The sequence below is a fragment of the Copadichromis virginalis genome, linkage group LG4 (assembly GCF_057382275.1).
Source record: "Copadichromis virginalis isolate Kocher_CV1m ecotype Utaka linkage group LG4, C_Virginalis_male_GT1.1, whole genome shotgun sequence".
Lineage (NCBI taxonomy): Eukaryota > Metazoa > Chordata > Actinopteri > Cichliformes > Cichlidae > Copadichromis > Copadichromis virginalis.
Window position 1 is genome coordinate 19464871 of NC_140621.1, and position 14828 is coordinate 19479698.

Below are 14828 nucleotides of genomic sequence, written 5' to 3' on the forward strand. Positions count from 1 at the left end.
AGCTGCTGAACAGTAATGCTCATCCACCTGCCCCCAATGTCTAAGATGCAGATAACATTGAGGGACATATAGCATCCTTCTGCACATTTTTTAACCAATCAGCATTGCATGCTGTTGTTTTTCTTTTGTTTTATTAACAGCTGTATGTAAGCACATGTCTGTAGGTTGCATATAAATAACCCTTCACTCTGCAAAGCCAAACGCCTACACAAACGAGTTACAGTGAATTCTGCTGTCCATGCCCATTTTTTATTTACAGCACTGTTTTCGAGCACTTGAGTTTTGCACTCCTCTCTTAAAGACAGGGTGGCCTGCAGGTCAAAATGTTTCTTTGAAAGAGCTGGCATAGGATCATTTGGTCCTTAACGAATCTCAGTCAAAGACATTATTCATTCCCTTACAGGAAAAAAAAACATTTTAGTTAAAGAAAATCTTTCATCGAAGACTAGCTGTTTTTAGCTGTAGCATGGAGTGTGTTCATAACTCTCGGATCTTGCCCGGGGTTGGAATAGGTGCAGCTTTTTTACTCGTCATGTCCAACTGGGAGGGACAAAAAACTAGGATTAGTTTTAAAACTTAACAAAGACCTGCTGTGTTCACTCTGCAGAGTGACCCTCTGTGGCTTCCAGCAGCACCCCTGCAGTTGGCGTCATTAGCAGGAAACCTGTTGGAGCTGGTGAATACAGAGCAGCCTGATAGTGCTGATAAGGATGGGGACTCCTGAGGGTGGCTCATCAGCCTTTTGTCAGAAAGTTACTTCCTTCCTCTCACACACTCTCTGTTTAGTGTGTCTACTGAGCTTTAATGCTTGCAATCAATATCGTACTAGCCCAGCATACAGTATCTGTTTCTTTGTAGCACAGTTTCAACGCTTTGCTGGCTACAGAGCACCAACTAACACGGTTCCTGAAAAAATCCAAAGCCACATGTAATTGGCAGTTGGCTTACTGTATAATGACTGTTTTCATTTTGACAGGCATTTAAGTTCCTGCTATGATTCCTCGTCGGATTTCTTTCTGTCACCATTAACGAGAATTATCCCACAGAACAAGGTGGGCCGCCTCATTTAGAAACAGATTGTTAAAACTGCCGCACAGACGATGAAACAGAGACTACGAAGCCCACGAATTCTGTAAATGTTAACCTTTTTTTTGTATTACATACCAGGCATACTATATATCTATAGGCTTTTCTTTCAGTTGTTTATAAAAGCCTGCTTTCTTAGCTCGAGATAAGATTTTCCTTTGTCTTATCACCGACTGTCAAAACAAAAAAAAAGTGCCATGCAGGCTGGGCCCCATGCACAAAAAAAAGAAACCCGGCTGTGCTCTGATCCACTCCTCCTCTCCGGCCTACCCCGACATTTTCACCCACCGCAGAAATGTACTCCTGTGGAATTTCCTCTCATTGGACAAGCAAATGCCCTTAACATGCAGTTTGGAGATACAGAGAGACAAGAGTAGTAGACAGAAATCGCTAAATCACGGTATATCTGGCTATGAGACAGAAAAATAGCCAACTTTTCCCAAGAGAAAAGACAGCACAGATCTCTTGCGATGACCCTGAATTGAATGTGTGTCTGTTTGTGTGCATGTGCTCCATCTGCTCGCAGAAGAGGAGCCCAGTGGCCCGGTCAATGATCTATGTCAGTTAGGGAGGCTGAGGTCACAGCTGAGGTCACCAGCCTCAGGGGCGAGTAAATCCTCTCCTCTGTCTGTTTCAGCCTCTCAATGGTGTCATCAGCCGAGGGCGTGGCAGGCTGAATCACACTCACTGTCCAGCACCAGTGACATGGCAGATACACACACTGATACATATAACGTTCTTGTTACTGTCCGGATTACACAGCGCAAACTCTTTTTCCATCCCATCCAAGCAAAGAACATAATCCGAAGATGGTATCTCAGAGCACTGGGGTTTGTCAGCATATTAATAATTAGCATATTTGACATAAGATAAAGTAAAGTTAACCTATTATTACAGCGCTCATTACACTTTGTTCCCATGTTCAGTCTTGACGTCGTCTCAACTCTGTTTTCTGTAGAAAAGCATGTTTGATTTCCCCCAAACCTCTTGCAACACTTTTGAACAGCTCAACAACAGCGTTAGCGTTCATGTCGATTGGCTCACTACTTGGCTGTTAAACTGGCTGACTGTCTTTTAACCGAGAAATTCCTGATTCATGTCACAGTACCAGTCAGTGCAATGGATGCATTTAAGGTCTGAACCCAGGAAAGATGGGTCCAAACCCAATCAGAGATGTGAAATCACTATGAAAAATGCAAGCTTTCCAAACTTCTTCCAATCTTTGTAGGTGTGATCTGTGGTGGTTAAAATCACCCCCAACTGACCTAAATCCTAAACATTCCCAGCCTTGTGTCTTTTAACCGGAAAAGACCAAAAGCTTGGATGCAGGCCTGTTTTGGAGGCTTACAGTGAAAAGTTCTTGCAGCACACCATTCACCACGTGCCACTTTAGATTACAGAAAAGGCAACAGACTCTTATTACACAGTAATAAACTACCACTGCTGGTCTTTGTATCATAAAATGATGTAAAACCTGAGACAGGGGAGGCTAAAACTGTGGCTACAAGATACAAGCGGGGTGTAATATACTATGCTAAAATAAAACTAGCTGACTCGATCTCACTGGTCCAAGTAAAGTTGAGGCAGCTAAACTCCCCTCAGGGAATAAAGGGTGTGTTGTGTTGCTTTTAAAATTCATCTTTTCAGTCAGAGAAGTGTGTTACTTTTTCTCTCTAAAGTCACAGAGTCTGGCTTTAAGGAGAGTTTGTGACAAAAGCATCATCTAACCTTTAAGGGGGAGATGCCTGTGTCTAAAGTTTCCTTGCTTATGATTTTAAAAGTTCCTCTTACAGCAAATTTCAAATCAAAACCCCTTTGATTGCAGACTGCCCAAAAGCTGTTCTCAAGTGAAGTACAATGTTAAAAAATGTACCAACAAATGAGCTCATTATAATGAAATCTTATCACTTACAGTAAGAGGAGAACTTGTAGTTATTTTTTTTCCAACCCTGATACATATCGGCTCCCACAGGACTCCCGTGCTGCATCGGTGCCATGCTGTGCTCAATAAGCCACACAGAGCAATACATCACGGGGCATGGTGGTGACACAAAGGTATTACCACACAGTTAGCCCAACCACGGACAACACACACACATGCACCACTGACAACCCCAACAGTAGGCCATTATACTGGTGTTACACATGAGCGAGGACCGTCTGAAAGCATGACTTCGAGCTACATGGTTGGAGCACACCTCTTGTTTTCTGAACGCCACTTATCTTTCCGCTCGGTTGCACTGTGTAAGCCGGTGGTTTAAAGACCTAAAGACAGGAAGAGAGCGAGGCAGAGAGATTCCCAGGACATACCACGAGCAAACTCGTGTTGACAGAGACGCAGCTCTGGACAAGTGTGGATGCGTTCCTGATGGCTGTGAGACAGGAGGCATCTAGTGAGACAGGCAAACGGTTTCGTGGGGGAGAGATGTCGGCCTGCCTCACCCATCCCTCTTGTAACCACCACCGGTTAGGCGAAAAGGGGAAGAGGAGAGGGAGCTGTGAATGGACAAGCTGCTGAGAGAGGGAAAGGGGAAGCACAGCCAGAGGACGAGTGGGAGGGGAGAGATGACAGGGGGAATCTGTGTGCCAGGGGCAGAGAGATGAAAAGGAAGAGGGGGGAGGTGGTCCAGGTGTTCACCTCGCAGCCGTACGGTCAATTCGTGCTTCCTGAGCGCTTAAAATATAGTTTCATTTTTTGCCTTTTCTGTCACACGGGTTTGTTGTAAAGTGAAGCAAGAGAAAAAAAATCAGTTACTTTAAAAGCACATATTTCTCTCTCACACTTCAGAATAAAACACACTCGCTCAACACGTCTCGCGACAAAAGTTTAAGAGCAGTTTAAAAAGCAGCAACACTTTCACAAATTTCACTCCCCCCTCCCCTAAAAAAACACCACAGCTCACCGCAGACGTCAACAAAGCCCTCACAACACCCTCCATTTTTCCAGATGCGCTGGGCTCCAATCAAACATGTGGAAATGATCTATAGTGTCCTCATGGCAGGGTTACAGAGAGCCTCACTCCACAGTGACAAGGAGAAGAAGAAGAAGAAGAATCAGCAGAGCACATGAGAGAAACAAACTGACCTTCAAAGTCTGATATGATCCCTTCCAAGTGAGCGTTGACAGTGGAATCAGACATTTTGGGCGTCAAGTGTGTTTGTGCGTGTGTGTAATAAATGCGAGAGAGAGAGAGAGAGAGAGAGGGAGCAGGGTTCCCTTTCCCTAGCAAGGAAAAGTCTTCCTACGGCGCAGTCCAGCTTTTAAACAAATCCCAAATTAGGAGCCCGAGTAAGGGAGAGGTGGGGAAGGAGAAAAAAAAAGAAAAGAAAAACACACACATATATATGCACACACACACACACACACACACCAGGCAGGTCACAGATCCAAAACGCTCTGCCTGTCCTATCTCTCCTCTCTTTCTTAAAGCAGCAACTTATTTTTCTCTTCTCCTCCTTCTCAACTTCCAGAGTTTGGAATGAGCAACCAATGACAACCCCCCACCCTCCCGCTCTCTCCCTCCCTCTCTCTCTCTCTGCAGCTCACTGCCTTCCCTCCCTCCCCCCTCCTCCTCCTCTTCCTTCCCTATCTCCCTCCCCTTCTGCAGCCCTCCTCTCTCTGGCTTGCCTCTTCTCTGCGAACCCTCTCATTTTCGACCGGGCAAGTCGAATTATTCACACACCAACGTTCAAAACGCACTTCCTACAGGCCCGATCACATGACTCACACGCTCCGGGCAGCACACTGAAGGGCCTTTGGAGGCTCTGAAAGGGTTGGAAGCCATTAGAGCAGCATCCTGCAAACACGTAGCTCGCTCAGTGTATAGGAAAGATGAGCTCTACGTCCAGTCCTGGAGCGAAAGCTTGCAGACGACACATGAACGACCCAAGAGCGAAGACACAACCACACAATGGACTAATATGGTCAGGACGGGCCCACGCAGGCAGTTTGTAGGTCGTCTGACATGCTCAGTCACTCTGGAGGCAGACATCAATAAATAAGTACCCTAATGACTTAATGACCATGTGAATGAGGCTCTCTGTGGGACGGGTGGGCAGGGGCGCTGGTCAGTGTGATCGTGTGTGTTGCTCTGTGCATGCACGGGACCAGGGGGAGAAGAAGCGAGCGGATGTGGCATTTAGGGGCATGTGGATGAATGCATGTTAAGAATGACTGCGCACAGTCGCAGTTAGTTTACTAGAGTGTCTTGGAAATGTTTTTCTAGTAAAGCGCTGCCGCCTAAACTGACAGCTCGCTGCGAACGCAGTTACCTTTTGTGTAAACTAGAGTTACTCCACAATGCTATCACACCCTCAGGCAACTGCTCAGCCACAGGCCTGCGGTGAGAAAACACTGCTGCTGGCCTCGCAACCATTCATTAGTGAAGACAATAAACACCAAAAGTATTATAGTTATGTGTGTGTGTGTGTGTGCTGAGAGGATCTTTTCTCATAAGGCTCATAACTCTTTCCAATCTGCACGGATGTTGTGCTTGTAAAGTAAAGAGGCAGCCCTTAGAGACAACAGCTGAAGCAAAAATGATTAGGATCTAAACGGCAGTAAATTTTTTCAGAGCGTAAAGGGGCAGGAGACGTTAAGAGGCCCCCTCAACCCCCCCAGCAGTTTCTGCCCGGCGTGTGATTTATCTGGAAAGCCAATTGGTTGCTTACACTAGAATCAAAGTTTGCATTTTCTGTTGATTTAAGCGTGTTTACCTCGCCATAAACACAGATGTGCACGAGTGGCCAAACACACACTAAACACGCTGATTGTGAAAATAAATACGGCGCTTTACTGTACCAAAACCTGCAGTCTGTGGTTAATCTCCACGTCCCCCCCCCCTCCCCCAGTGAACCATGAAAACAATTATGTAACCGGAAAAATGTCAGCGAATAATTTTGGTTAATACAGAGAACTTGAAAATTGTGGGACATGTTTTCAAAAGCTTCAATTTTTAATTTTTGGTTTTTGCCCAGATGAACAGAATCAGAATCACTGCCTTACTCACAAGTTTCATAGGGGTTGTTCTCGTCTTACTACCGCCCCACACACTTAGCCTATAAATACACCTAAATATGTTTACTTGAAGTGTGTTTTCCTGGAGATATGAACCCTACAATGTCTCAATTGTGTATCACTTCCTCCAGCAGAGGTCAGCGTTGTACTTATAAATAAAACGTGTCACTATACCAGTCACTATAGCACCCGGTAACATAATCTGGGAACAAATAAAGATGGAGACACGAGGAGAATCCTGCTCGGGACACACCCTCCACCCACACAGCTAATCCTGCCCAGCATGTGTGTAGTGGATTTCTACTCAACCTGGCATAAAAATACACACTGAGCCTTTCTGTGCACACACACACATGCACGCACACACAGATGACTAATACGCGCACAGCTGATGCATGCAAAACCACGAACATGCATGCACACTCAGCACAGCGCCCAGGCCTGTCGCCGTAGCAGCTTTGTATAAGTGTGAGGACACTTACCCCTCACCTTGACTTTTAACAACCCCATACCCAAACCTCACTGTGAGCTACACCCCGATTCTACACAAAACCCTGAAATCAAGTGGTTATCACAATGGTTTTAAGCAAAAAGTGAAGAAAAACAAATGTTCACACAAAGCTAGAAAGACATACACACACACACACACAGCAATGCACACTTCCTTCCACCACATATCCTTGCAAGCCCCAGCAAGCCCAGACAGCTCTAATCCAATCTGCTGTAACAACTGTCACACTGGGTGAAGAGGGGAATGCTTTTCGCCCTTTAGAGAACTTCATTCACATCATAGCAATCGTGCACTCGCGCTCAGCACATGCAGAGCACTGAGAATCATTTTTATCTGCTTTTTTGCACAACATATGCCTTGGATATGGTATGTGGTAGCCCAAATGTGTGTATGCGTGAGTGTGTGTGGGTGTGTGTGTGTGTGACTGGAAGTTTTTACAAGGACATGTTGTTTCCAGATATCGGTGCAAGCTTTGGGGCCTCCTGTGGTGTCAATTCAGCCACAGCGCCTCTTCTTTCTAGTAAACGTGGCATTGTGTTATGAGCAAAGATGATGTTTTTCATTAATCAGTCATAAACATGTGCATTATTTTCCACAGAATAATTAAATCATCAAGTTAGTCTTGGCAGAGCTGCGTATTTGTTGTAAAAAAAAAAAAAAAAAACTCCTAAAAAAACAGCAATAATTAGGAACTGGGCCTTCGGGCCTTCTGTACATTTTTGAACTGTAATACATTTGAATAGCGAGCTGTTAATGAAATGTTGCACTGCAGCAAGAAGACAAAGAGTCTGTCGCTTAAAGAAACCCAGACCACCACCACGCTAAAGAGGGTCCTGTCCTTCGAGGAGCTGAAAAATGAGTGGAGCCCAGTGGGAGGAGAAGACGATTGCTTCTATAAACAGATGCCAGCTTGGCGAGGCAGTTGCTGGGGCGATGCCAGGGCAACAGCAGACTGAGATACGCTCCTCTGTAGTCTGGTGAGTGGTAAAGATGCCCTGAAAGTTCAAATCTGAGATAAAACTCCAATAACAATTTCAATAGTAAGCAAAGCCACACTCATCAGGAGGATTCAAGAATGCACCTTAACATCATTGATGACTGCAGCTTTGTTAACTTTTTTTCTACAGATGGCATGTTTTCAAAGCCGTTCCTAAACCCCTCGTACCAGCTTCGATGCGTGAATAATGATCAGTGTTTCTTTCAGCTTGTGTCAGTTGTTATTTCAAACATTTCCAGTACCAGATACAGAGGAAGCTCTGGCTTCCTGCTGAGTTCACTGTATAACAACAGAAAAGCTTTGTCGGCCTCAATGCAGACAAGTCGCCCATGAGTCAGACTGCATCAAACAAGCCATCTGGAAGAGGTAAAGTCGGTGCCTTGCTTGCATTGATCGCGTGTGCTCATTTGTCTGTATTTTTTGGATGCTTCTGTCTAGTTACTGCAACTCTGTTTACATGGCAACCCCCATAATAAGCAGCTGTACCTGGCTCGGGGCTTGAGAGAGGGGGAGAAAGGTGGGGAAAGGTGTGCTTGTTCTCTCTCCCTCTCAGGCAGCGAGGGGAAAATATATATAAATATGTAAAGAGAGAGAGAGGGGAAAAGGGAGATGTGGAGTGACAGTGAACCCCCCACGGCTTTATTGGAAACTAGAAAGCAGGAAGATATCTGTCAGCAGTGTTAGGAAAAAAGCAGTAAACCCCACTGGAAGAGTGCTTTTAGCTAAAAGTGGGAATGAATGGCATGGGAAGGCATCAGAGTGAGAATGTGTGACGGTGCACACACACACACACACACACACAGTAAGAATCTGTAAAGGTTGCCACATTAAAACACACAGATGCACACGTGCACATGTGCACACGGAGCCTGTGGCCCCAGAGATGGCGAAGTGACTTCATGTAAAGTAAAAGCACAGCTGTAGTGATGGCAGCTGCCCCTTAACCAAAATGTTAAACATCAGCACCCGGCCAGGCTCCCCGACCTTTAATCAAAAGCAGCACCTGTTGGAAAATACACGCACACATGCGAGGGAACCCCCCCACTCGAAAAAACAACTCTGTGGTTTTCTCTGCAGTGTGCACAACCTGTATATGTGACTGCACATGGGGCTGGTGGGGTGATGGCTCGGTAAATACAGAGAGCAGCTGTCCTTCAATGGAGATGACTCTCATTACGCTCGTCTTTCTTTCTCCCACCTACGCCTTCTGCGCCGTGTCACCACTGGGTCGGTAACAGCACTGTTTAATAGGTCAACAAGCCAGCACTGTCATCACGGCCCTAGTTTTTCCCCTGCAGGCATGTTTTGTTTTCACCAAAATCAACTCTGTTGTTTCCTTAAAACCAGTTACTGCGCAGCAGCCTGAAGATGCAGAACAGCACAACAAGTCTCTGAGACTCCAGTGACCATCGTGTAACTCAGCGCCTCCACCTGGTGGTGAGTGTGTAAATTACACATCAATCAGAGCGCTCCTGCCACAAACAGCCTGCCTGGCGTCTTTCAGTGAGTTACCGCATTGATCACAAAAGCTTGTAGTCACTGTGAAAGTCATGACCCTGAGACTTCAGAGCGGCGTTGACTATGGCTGTGTCATGCAGATGTTTATCAAACCTCATCAGCTGACTTCACTGTGACTGGAAATGATGTGAAACATCAGCTCTGAGGTTCATGGAATGTTTCTGTTGAGGACATCACGGTCGTTGATTCATGAGGGGGGAGGATCACAGGAGACAAAGGGAGCCTTGAAAATCAGCATCAGCACCAGAGGGGTGGGGAAACAGAGCGGATTCATTAAGTGGGGTACACATGATACATATAACAACAAAAAGGGTCGCAGCCTATCTGAGCTAAGATTAAGGCTGCGATAGTCCACACAGAAAGGCCACAGCTGCTTTTCAGAGGCAACTGTGCCTCAGGAGGACGTGTAGGTTGTCTAGTAATTCCAGACATGAGCTTTGGACAATTTCAAGAGAATCAGGTCGAGACTCTTTCAGAAGTCCTTTCTTATATGTGGCACGCGGCAGGAAACTGTCCACTTCAGACACGCTCTCACTCCTGGAAATACTCCGTGGTTTAGGCAAGGGTGGTGCCTGAATGCCACTGCCTTGGATATTTGTGTTTCCCATGTGCCCAAATGCTCCCAGTGGCCGGGGGGTGGGGGAACTTGAATGGAAATTCTGCCACCATGCATCGGTGTGTGAATGAGGAACACACTGTAAAAGGGCTTTTCGGAAGGTTAAAAGGAACTGAATACATAAGCGTGAAACAGCAGGCAACAGAAAAATGAGTCCAGCGCGATACAATGCTTACTAAAAGAGAAACGAGAGGAGCTGTTCACGGGGCGGGAGAAGTGCGATAGGTGTACCACTACTTTACACTTCCACCAAACACTTGTCAATAATCTGAGCTTACTTCAATTCGATTCAACAGACCCTGTAGGTGCTACAAGCTGTGCTCGTTCACACACACACACACACACACACACACACACACACACACACACACACACACACACACACACACACACACACACACACTACCGCACCAACCACATGTATGCTCATTAACATAGACAGTCCCACACACACTCGTATAAACATGCTGCTGCCACCACTTGAACGTTTCCACCCTACGTCTCTTGAGCTTTTTTACAGCTCTCACACTAACACCTATAAAAATACCAGCGAGAAGCAGACAGGGTTCCCTCACTGATGACTTTAGCATAATGTCCAGCTCACATACCAGCACCTGTGCACAGAAAAACGGTTATCAGTTCACTAATGTGTATTGTTTGCCGCATCCAGCAAAGAAAGACATGGCAGAGGTGCAAATTTGGAACGTCGCTGTCAACTGAAAGAGGGACTGACCGATGGCCAAAGAGGGATCAAAGCCACAAGGGACAAGAGTAGTACTGTTCAAACAGAGCTCCTTCCTGTTTTCACACTAAAGAAGAATGCAGGGGATGGAGAGAAATATCTAAGAAATAAGTTCTGTTCTTTGTCACTTTAGCACAAAAAAGTAACTCTCTAAAAAAGTTGCAGCACTCTTGCAACAAATGAAAACGAAGCAAACCAGTCCAAATCCTGACCAACAGCCTGTAAAGACAAAAACATCTAACAGAGGTTTGGTGATACAGATGGTGAGGTGAGTGCAGAGAGACAGAAATACATGAAAGGAAACAGGACAGATAAAAGACAGATAAACCAAAATCGGGTCCGCTAAGCTGCTCCACAAACCCTGCAGAGCTCCTGGTCCCAGCTTCCAAACCCCAAAGAAAACATCCAGTCAGCAAACAGCCCAGAATGAGAGAGTGGAAAATACCATGGAGGGGAAAAATAGACTCTGGCTCATGGAGAAAATAACCCAGCAAAAGAGCCGACGAAGAGCCTTAAACTGCGCTAAAGAACGGATGGCACGGACTCATCTAAGCTCCCCGAGAGTTTGGGCTTACCTGAGAATTTGTCCCCCTCCATAACCGGATCACTCCCTCCACAGCCACATGTAGTGTCTGCTCTTTGACGCCACTCTCCCTCTCTCACCCTCTCCCTCTCTCTCTGCCTTTTTTTAGCCTTCCCTTTCCCCCCCCCCCTCTTGCTCCCTCACTCCTTCCCTTTCTCCCTCTGTTCCTCTTCCTCCTCTTCTTACTCTCTCTTTCCTTTCGGGCTCTCTCTCCCTTTCCCCTCCTCCCTCAACACTGATTCCTTCAGTGTGTCTTGCTAATGAATTCAGAATTACGACATCCCCATGTGCTGATCATATGTTGCTCCCTCTCTCTCTCCCTCTCCTTCTTCAGAGCAGACCAAGAGACTGAAGCAGCATTGTGTCTTGAAAATAGAAACCATTAGCTCCACCATGTGACACGGACAAGCTCCTTACAGACAAAAATAAACCGCTGGACTTGAAAACTCCTCTGTCAGCCTGCTTATAATGCTCTCCTCGCGTGTGCGTGCGTGCGCTCCGGCCCTGATTCATTTGATACCAACTGCGATCTCGTCGAGCTGGTAGGACTGTCCTGCCTCAGCCACGTCTGGACTTCCCCACGATGAAACAGTTCTGCCGTTGCGTACGATGTGAAAGGCTGATAGAAATAACACTGAAGCGCGAAAACAATAAGAGCTGGAAGCAAGAAGGGGGAACTTAATTAAAACTTCCCAATTAAAGCTTCCCAGTAACGAGCCTATATAGGTAACGCAGAAGAAGCGCTTGTGCTTTGCTGGTGTAGTGGAACAGCAGCCGTCGTGCTGAAATGTGTGCTCAGGAAACTAAAATGACCTGCGACTGTTGGCATATCCCTCACGCTGCGCCGCAGAGGTCAGGGGTCACATGGCAAGCGTCTGAGCTCTGATAGAGAGCTCAAACACACTTAGACATGCCAGTCAGCTGTCTTGTGCAATACGTAACGTCCCCAGTGACCCAGTATTTGTGCCTTCATAGGAGGCTTCGGAGTGCTTGTGTGTCCTTTGTTTGTCTCAACTCAAATCACTTTTAATCCTTCAGTTAAAACCAGCCTCATTAGGCCCCGAATGGATAAAATCTGGAACTCTGATTAGCTGGAAGCTGATGTAAGCAAAGAGGATAGAGCGCACAATTCTAGCAGGAGGCTCAGACATGATTAGTATTTGTTGCCAAAATAATTAAACGACTAATTAGATGCTGATAGACAATCTAAACAATGGCTGAGCAGATCAAAATTCAGGCCTACTTTCAGACACAGATACTATATATTAGAGATTGACGATGTTCACCTACTCCTGCTGTTGCTGGTTTGCCGATGAGAGAATCTATCAAGTCATTTAAGCGAAATCCGCTCCTTTTGACAGTTCTTGTATATTAATAAGATGATTGTAAGGCTATTTATCCATCCAGACTGATTTTGTACACTTGACTGAGTAAGGTACTGTGCAGCAGTCTTGGCTCACCCTTTATTTCTTTAAACTTTGCTTCTAAGGAGACAGATTTTTTCAAACCTTTTAAAAGTAGCTTTCTAGAGATCTTTCAAGCTTTTTATTTAGAACTTGGCTCTGCCTGACTATTTTTAGAGGAATGTTTTTCTTGTTTGTTAGACTACTTAACACTGAAATGTGAATAATTCAAGGATAAAAAAGGCACCTGTTGTTGTAAATACAAAACAGACAATTGGAAACAAACCATCTTAAACAGTATCTTGAGGCACTTAATTTCGTTAGCTGAATATACAAAACTGCCAAAGATAACAGGCTGATAGGCACCGACTGTATTTGTGCAGTCAAAAAGTTGGCATTATGTTAGCACGATGTGCAGTGTGTCCTTAAAAAAAGTGAGGAAACAGGACGAGTGGGGGAACATCTTGACAGAGAACAGAAAGAAAGTGAGCCAACATCCAAGGAAGAACTTCCTTCAGGAAACCTGGAAAACTATTCCTGAAGACTGCTTCAAGAAATTAGATGAAAACACTCCTGGAGGGGTTGAGAATAAAGGTTGTCTTTCAAGCTCATTAGAATTTTACAAACTCTGTTTTGGCCTTATATACTCTATTTACATGTATGTTCGCACATTTCAATAAATCACTGCACATACTTCCCATTTGACAAAACATTTTTGCACAGTACAGTACATCAGGAAACACACATCTAACTGTGGTGAGAGGCTGGTGCTCATAAAAGGCTACAGGATGTAAACATTAGTGGCCCCCTCTAAGCTCAACTGTAAAGTTAGCTTGCTGCATGCTTCTTTGCAATGTTAATAGATTAGAAAGAAAATAGTTCCTACAACCTGAACCTGCTCACATTACAGTTTGCTTTTGAAATGTATTTTGTGGCACTTTGAAAAGACAGGAAATGTGCAGATTTGATATTTGGGTGAACTGTCCCATTAAGTTTAAGATGAGAGTAAATGTCACTCAATGTGTTGCTTTTGCCATAAAAAAATGAAGTGTTAGAATTAAATCCTATCTGGGTTAAGTGCATGTGATTATCCTTCTGGAGGGCTATATCTCTGTAATGTCTCTGTGTGCATGTCCAATAAAATAGGATCTGCTGACTAATAGAGGGGAATTAACCACACACAGACAGACAATGGCAACAGTGTTGGGCAGACCTGTGTGTATGTGTGTGTGTGCTCTCGTTGAGTTTACAGTAAAGCATCCTCCCAAACACACGCCTGCTGGCTCGTAAATCTGCTCCGTTGGCAGATGTTTTGTACGGAGCATCTCCCTGTGAATGCCTACACAAACTCCTGCACGCACACACACACATACCTGCACACACACACCCTGTGGCAGCTGCATCAGCGTTGGGGGGGTCTGCTGACAAGCAGGGCCTCTTCTGGAGCCTCAAGCACTGTTTGTAAGTACAGCATGTGGGTATGGAAACATCTAATCAGCCAATCATATGGCATCACGTCACTCTGTGTGGGCATGGTCAAGATGACGTGCTGATGTTCAAACTGAGCATCAAAATGGGGAAGAAAGATGATGGTCGTTGGTGCTTTTCTTTGTTCCCTCAGTGACGTGCTTCGCTGTCATGTTAAACGAAACACCGTCCTTTTAAAACTGAGAGTGAACAGCGGAAAAAACAAGTACTACTGCTTAAAAAGAGCGAAGCCTAAAATCATTGATTACCCTCATGTTGCTGTCCTCACTTGACTCTCTCTGCGCTTCCTTTTTCTCTCTTCTCTTTCTCTATATCTCTTAACCGATTGCATTAGATGGCCGCCCCTCCCTGAGCCTGGTTTTCCTGGAGGGTTCTTCCTGCTAAAATGGAGTTCTTCCTTCCCACACTCTCCAAGTGCTTGCTCAACGGGGATCGTTTGGATTTCTGGTCATTTGGTTTTTCTTGAATGATGCTCTATAATTCAACAGAACAATTTTTCAGATACTGTCTGAAGAGTCATTATTCCCCTTTTGATTTATCCCTTGCTGTCTGTTACACAGAAAAATCCTTTCACAAAAGTGCTGCTGACGCAAAGACTGGTGGGAGAATTCAGTTTGTGCGACTGCAGACTGACGAGTTTCTTTTGAACAGTTAGAGGTATCAAGATAAACAAGTACCTTATCTCATCTTCTAAGCCACAGTTTGCAGCGTGATGTAATCCCCCCAGTCTGAGATGTGGTGTTGATCACGTGATTAGTTGATGGTTTCAAAAAGAGACGGTCAGTATGTGTGGATGTGTTTTTTCTTTCTGTGAAATATTACACATTTTATTTGTGCAAGATTTTTATTTTAAATCTGAAAACTACC

At 45.1% G+C, this 14828-nt stretch overlaps 1 protein-coding gene across 4 annotated transcripts in view; it reads right to left on the reverse strand.

Annotated features, from left to right (window-relative positions):
• Positions 1–14828, reverse strand: part of LOC146711256 (septin-9-like) — a 92443-nt gene that overhangs the window by 65298 nt on the left and 12317 nt on the right. Inside the window, exon 1 of one of the 4 annotated variants that reach the window (XM_085454040.1) lies at positions 11063–11191. The exons of 1 other annotated variant lie outside the window; for it this stretch is intronic. In XM_085454040.1, coding sequence (XP_085310166.1) covers positions 11063–11084 — 22 coding nt within the window. In that variant the 5' untranslated portion in view covers positions 11085–11191. Of the gene's footprint in view, positions 1–2998; positions 3119–4171; positions 4490–11062; positions 11192–14828 lie in introns of those variants that run through there. 2 more of the 4 variants (XM_085454037.1, XM_085454034.1) reach the window with 2 other exon arrangements.